This window comes from Wasmannia auropunctata, unplaced genomic scaffold, assembly GCF_000956235.1.
Source record: "Wasmannia auropunctata unplaced genomic scaffold, wasmannia.A_1.0 LD335295.1, whole genome shotgun sequence".
Classification (NCBI taxonomy): Eukaryota; Metazoa; Arthropoda; class Insecta; order Hymenoptera; family Formicidae; genus Wasmannia; species Wasmannia auropunctata.
This window is the reverse complement of record NW_012027595.1, coordinates 27,955-34,645: the sequence shown is the minus strand read 5'-3', so window position 1 is coordinate 34,645 and position 6,691 is coordinate 27,955. Positions and strand designations below refer to the sequence as shown.

Below are 6,691 nucleotides of genomic sequence, written 5' to 3'. Positions count from 1 at the left end.
TTTTAGTAAGTGCGTGCACTCGTTCAAACTTTGCAATTTTCAGTGTGGCAAACATGCTCTCAGATTTAAGAGTTTACAGCAACAGGGGTGCATTAAATTAAAAATCGACTCACAGTATCTTAAAGTAGAGATTTCAAGCTTTCATTTGAAAAAAAGTTCATCATTTTACGATGATTTTTCGCGGAGTTACCATTAATCAAAGTTGACCAATTTTTGCTCAAAATTTTTCTATGCCATAATTTTTTTGAGCAGTGTATATATATACATACATTCGAAATATTATTAAGCATGAACGTTTAGCTTAAACCTTTACCGAAAAAACAGTTCCTTTCCTTGTTATATTTCGGTTCATTTCGATTTAAGATCACTTATTGTTGCTCATATAATTCTATTTAAAAAAATAATGATAATCTTTATATGATCTTGAAAAATTGATTTTATTAATATTTGCCTTCCGTATAGACTATACAATTTTTTGTCTGAAACATTTTTTCTTTAAAATTGAAAACCAATACAATTTTGAGAGATAATCATTTAAAATGGGATATCCTGTTCATATAGCTAGAATATTAGCTACTTTATTTATAATGTAACTAATTTTGTAATGTAACAAATCGCTCTATTATTTTTTTCTCAATATTTACATTAGTACTTAATAAATATGTTAATAATTTTCTGATATAGCAATTATTTTTATATAGGTAGAATACATACTCGTAAAATTTGATGATGATGCAAAAACTGCAAAGCTTAGTTTAAGAGCTATGGAAATATTAAGAATTTTAAATGAGAAAGAAAATGAAGATCCAGAGTAAGTCTAAGTTAAATATATATTGATATTACAATACTTAATTTTTCTGTATACATTTCACAATAGTGTGTAAATAGTAGAATTTATTAAATAAGCTTTGAAATACTACCTTTTTGTTTCGCTGTTTAAGATAATTTTAAGAAATCTTTATTTAATTTGAAATTCAAGAAAATATAATAAAAGAAGTTAAAGAATAAATAACACAGAGGTACTAAAATTTGCATTCTGGAAAAAAAGAGAATTTTTTACAGTCTTTGAATTTGCAAGCGAAAATGTTTTTTCTTGTCACGCTATTGAGAAAAATGAGATTGAAGTCCCACAAAAATGCAATTTTTACCTTTGTAAATTTGTATCTTATAAACTCGATGTACTAGAGACTTCGAAAATAGCTCAAATTAAAGCTTAAACATTGCTTGTATTTTACAATAAACACATTGAATCTTTCACCGTGCAGGCATCATCGAACTTTTAATGCGCTTTGTTTTAGGAATAAGTGTACATGCATATAATGTTGCATTTAAGCTCAGAGCAAACTATAATTTTTTTCAGATATTAAGTCCTAATTGACATTTTTCTTATATGTAATGGTTTGTTGTAAGTTAAATGGGATTCTATACCATTTTATGCACGTTTGCTTACCATTAAAACAAAGCGGTTCGATGATGTCTATGATGAAAGAATCAATATTTTTATTTTAAAGTACAATGTTCAAGCTTTAATTTCAAACCTTTTCAAAGGCTGTAGTCATTTTCATCAGATTTTTTACCAGACATTTCAACGATGAAAAACGACTGACTGACAATAGTCAGTATGTTGAAAAGTATAAGAAATCTTCCTTTTCCAGACTGCAGCAAAAAAAAATTATAATTTTCTTTTATCTAACCTTTGGCACAAGAAGTTAAGATTCTGTTAAAAATTCGTGAAAAATTTGTAATTGATAAAACCTGCCAAATTGTTGTTTTATTTTGTGCCAAGGTTTACTTCATAAATATCAAATTATTGTAACACTGTTATTTTCACAGCAATATAAAATCACTTTGGAGACCAGAATATGGTGCTTATATGCTTGAAGGAACTCCAGGAAAACCATATGGAGGATTGTTAGCTCATTTTAACGTTGTTGAAGCTAATATGCGCTATCGAAGGCAAGAGGCAACAAAATTACTCCATCCTAATGAAGTCTTAATGTCATTAACTGTTTTTCCAAGGTAGTTATAAAAAGAAAACATTACTGTTTCATATTTGTTCTTATTTTATTAATTTTATTATTTATGTCGCAGAGTAGGAGCTCCTGATTTTACCGAACCTCTTACTCATCCGACACCCAATAGTGGTGCCTCTAGAAGTTTATTTTTTCCTGATGACGCTATATATCCCGGTCATCCACGTTTCAAGACATTGACCAGAAATATTAGAGAACGACGTCGAGAGAAAGTTGCTATAAACATTCCTAGTATGTAGCAGTATATTATGAATGACCTCAATTTCTTAATATATTTTTAGAATTATAATATCGTAGATACTTAATAGTAAAATCTGAATAATTTTTCACTCGACGTAATATAAATAAATTTTCTCAGTTTACAGAGATGAAAATGTACCACTGTTATTTAAAGAAGACTTCACAAGCAAGGGAGATGATGGATCCTCTTCAAAAGCAGCTAAAGATAATTACATTTATATGGATGCAATGGGTTTTGGGATGGGATGTTGTTGTTTGCAACTTACTTTTCAGGCATGTAACATAGAAGAAGCAAGAACATTGTACGATCAACTGACACCTTTATGTCCTATCATGGTTAGTATTAAATGCTATAGCCGGTTGATTTTTTAAATTTTGTTTCTTCTTTTTTATTAAATAATAGCGGCATATAGAGTGTTTTTTCATGCGTACGTTACAGAAGATTTCTTTAACATTCGACAGTTGGCTTTAACCGCTGCCAGTCCGTTTTATCGAGGTTATATAAGTGATGTTGATTGTCGATGGAGCGTCATATCTTCGTCAGTAGACTGCAGGACGCAAGAAGAACGTGGATTAAAACCCCTTAAAGAAAATAAATTTAGGATTAGCAAGTCTAGATACGATTCTATCGATTCGTACCTTAGCGAACAAGGTGAAAAATATAACGATGTCCCTTTGACGTATGACGACGAGATATATAAACAGCTTTTGGACAATGGAATTGATCATTTACTTGCGCAACACATAGCTCATCTGTTTATCAGAGATAGTGTTTCCTTATTTTCCGAAAAAGTACATCAGAACGATTTGGAAGATACTGATCATTTCGAAGTAAGTTTACAATTGCAATGTCAACTTTTCAATATTGTGATCACAGTGAACGCTTTTATAGTCATAAACTGCAATATTATTTCAGAATATACAGTCTACAAACTGGCAAACTATGCGCTTTAAACCGCCACCACCAAACTCCTCTATCGGTTGGCGTGTAGAATTCCGTCCATGTGAAGTTCAGATTACAGACTTCGAAAATGCCGCGATAGTTTGTTTCACGGTACTATTGACGAGAGTTATTCTGAGTTATAAGCTAAATCTTTTAATTCCGATCAGCAAAGTGGATCAAAATATGGTCAAGGCGCAGAAAAGAGATGCAGTGAAAGTAGAGAAATTTTGGTTTCGTCATGATATTACTTCCGACATAAAATCTGATAACACTCAATCCGAGTACACAGAGTTTACAATTAATGAAATTATCAATGGAAAGGTAGGTACTTATTAAACCAAAAATACATAAGTAAAGATGTTTTTTTAAAAGTTTGCTTATATTGTTATATATCTTGTTATGTTTTTTTTTTAATTATATTTATACAGGGTGTCCCATAAAGACCGGACCAACGCTGAAGGGTAGATTCCTGAAAACATTTTAAGACAAAAGTTACAATACCAAAATTTTGAGGCTATAATAGTTTTTGAATTATAAGTGTTTAAAGTTAACTAATCAGATTATTTAAAGTTGGCGCGCTCAGATACGGCACAACGCAAAGTCCTAAAAACAAAAGCTGACTTATTGCCTCTTTTATTAATATTGATATAAAGATTACATATGTGAATATAAGATTATTTTTATTGATATTTCTGCAAACACATTGCGCAATAACATTGTACAATAATATTTTCTTTTTTATAACACTTTTTGTTTCTACATAATACATAAAGCACAAACTGTCAGATGATATTTCATTCAAAAATCTGTTATCAATTGCATATCTTAAAGGCAAAACTGTAGTTATCAAACGATATGTAATTAGCAAATGATATTTGCCCTATAATTATTTTACAAAATAAGCTACTATTGCTAATATCCTAAAATAAAACTCATTCAAGTACACTTTAAAAATTTTATTAAAATAATCCGAAGAAAACAAACATGAAAATGTTATACAATTTTATTTTAGGATATTAGCAATAATAGCTTATTTTGTAAAATAATTGTAGGGCAAGTATCATTTGCTAATTACGTACCGTTTGATAACTACAGTTTTGCCTTTAAGATATGCAATTAATAACAGATTTTTGAATGAAATGTTATCTGACAGTTTGTGCTTGTATTATGTAAAATTTATTATTATGTATTATGTAAAAACAAAAAGTGTTATTATAAAAAAGAAAATATTACTGTACAATGTTATTGCACAATGTGTTTGCAGAAATATCAATAAAAATAATTTTATAATCACATATGTAATCCTTATATCAATATATTAATAAAAGAGGCGATAAGTTAGCTTTTGTTTTTAGAACTTTGCGTTGTGCCGTACCTGAGCGCGCTAATTTTAGACGATCTGATTAGTTAACTTATAATTCAAAAACTATTATAGTACTCAAAATTTTGGTATTGGAACTTTTGTTTTAAAATGATCTCAGGAATCTATCCTTAAGCGTTGGTCCGGTCTTTACGAGACACCCTGTATATATTTATATTTACATATAAATTAAACGTAATATTTAATTTATTAATTTATATTTTAATTTATACATTTATACAAAATTTTTCCTGTTATAAGAATTTCATAAATGTATTTTATGAATAATACATTTTATTATATTTATTTGTTTTCAGAATGGCGTTTTTCCTGGTCTTGTGCCACTTGTAAACTCATATCTGGCTAATATGAATGTAGACGCTGATACACACTGCACTATCCAAAGATATCTAAAATTAATACAAAAACGAGCTTCTGGTGAACTTTTAACAACTGCCGCTTGGCTGAGAAAAGAGGTCACTTCACATCCTGAATATAAGTAAGCAAGTATATTCTTTTTCTTTAAACTGGTATTATTCTTTAAATACGATATTTCTTTAATAAAATATCAAAAACAGGCATGATGCTGTAATAACACAGCGCATCAATTACGATTTATTAAGAAAAATCCAAAGCATCGTTTCCAATGATATATCGTGTCCAGAATTACTTGGACAGTGTGTATCATCTAAAACTACCGATACCATACCTGCTGCTGTTGCTAAAGCAGAAAAGTGTTCAACAACAAATTGTTAACGATGACGATATCGAAGTATTTCAGGTAAATCTGTAAATTTATACTTTTGTAACATTGTTACATATATTTGATGCCGTTAACCTACATATTTACATAAATACATTTCTGCGTTAATATTTTTACATAATAGGAAAGAAACGAGAATAGCGCAAAATATGAAGTTTCATAGTTTTATATTTGTAATTTTATATTCCATTTGTTATACATGCTACATTGCTTTTATTTACTAAATATAAATGTATAATATGATATTTATAATTTTCATAATTTCTAACAAGCTCTAAAAAGTGGAAACAGTATTGAGTATAAATAATGTGTAGAAGAAAATATTAGTATTGTTATAATGATAAACCAATGAACCTACATTCCACATATTATATTTGTATCTAATTCGTTTGTATCTTTCAATACTATTGTATATTCAAAAATTTGCTAATTGAATAAATAAGTTTAATTATATAATATATTAATAACACAGTATATGTATGTAGTTAAAAATTAGAAGTTTGATGATTTATTAAGAGAACAGAATTAATTTTTATAGAATTGATTTACTAAGAGAACAGAATTAATTTTTAATAACAGTAATACCTTACTTTAAGATTTTTTTAAAACTAATTTTAAATTGTTTCCTTATGGAAAAATACTATTGGACTTGCGAAAAAACGATTGAAAATTATTGAAAAATTATTTGAATCCAATATTTCTGTACGCTATTTCTTATAGTAGTTTTTTCACTGATTTGATAGTATTTTTTCATAAAGGATGACAGTAGTTAATATAAGTTATTTTTTATTACGATTTTTCCGCTCATAAATGATTATTCTTCCTTCAGATCTCTTAATAAAGTGAAGTGTATTTAAAAAATGTGTTACAGGATATATTATTCAGTTTATTATATGAAAATGTTAATTAATAACATGCAACGTTAACTATTCAAATTTTATGATATAATATGTATAGTTTAATCAGCTATCTCTTTTTTTCATATAATTTTAAAAATTTATTTCACCAAAAGAGTTTATAATGAAAAGTCATTTATGCGGACATTACTTATAAAAATTTGAATGTACTTCAGTGTTTAAAGCGTTTAAATAACGCAATATGATTATTATAACAGTTATTATCTTTATTACAAAGATAACTATTTTCCAATACGTTTTTAAATATTATATGTATTTTTGGTTAAGTAATATTACTTGTTTTTCTGTTTAGCACATGCACTGAATAAATATAATTGAATTAAAAATGCACACAAAAAAATGCAAATTAAGTGTTAAAACATTAGCTTAAACGATAGATAGTTCTTATAACAAATGTTATAAAAATGTTTATATATATATATATATATATATAGG

The 6,691-nt window shown here is 27.7% G+C and overlaps 1 protein-coding gene across 2 annotated transcripts; it reads left to right on the top strand.

Annotated features, from left to right (window-relative positions):
* Positions 1-698: 698 nt before the first annotated feature.
* Positions 699-5,792, top strand: LOC105457293 (glutamate--cysteine ligase catalytic subunit). 2 transcript variants are annotated; one of them, XM_011701888.1, is made up of 9 exons: positions 699-811; positions 1,834-2,019; positions 2,092-2,264; positions 2,392-2,609; positions 2,736-3,104; positions 3,190-3,537; positions 4,894-5,075; positions 5,155-5,357; positions 5,464-5,792. In XM_011701888.1, exons 1-8 carry the CDS (start codon positions 765-767, stop codon positions 5,330-5,332), a joined length of 1,701 nt encoding a protein of 566 aa, XP_011700190.1. In that variant the 5' UTR covers positions 699-764; the 3' UTR covers positions 5,333-5,357; positions 5,464-5,792. The 2 variants fall into 2 exon arrangements, with proteins under 2 accessions (XP_011700190.1, XP_011700189.1); XM_011701887.1 differs by having other exon boundaries at positions 5,155-5,792.
* The last annotated feature ends 899 nt before the right edge of the window (positions 5,793-6,691 follow it).

What these genes read in the sequence shown, in the direction of transcription:
- LOC105457293 (XM_011701888.1), top strand. Translation starts at nt 765, where the DNA reads ATGGAAATATTAAGAATTTTAAATGAGAAAGAAAATGAAGATCCAGA. An exon ending in TCATTAACTGTTTTTCCAAG is followed by an intron (nt 2,020 to 2,091) that starts GTAGTTATAAAA and finishes TTTATGTCGCAG; the next exon opens with AGTAGGAGCTCCTGATTTTA. An exon ending in ATGAAATTATCAATGGAAAG is followed by an intron (nt 3,538 to 4,893) that starts GTAGGTACTTAT and finishes ATTTGTTTTCAG; the next exon opens with AATGGCGTTTTTCCTGGTCT.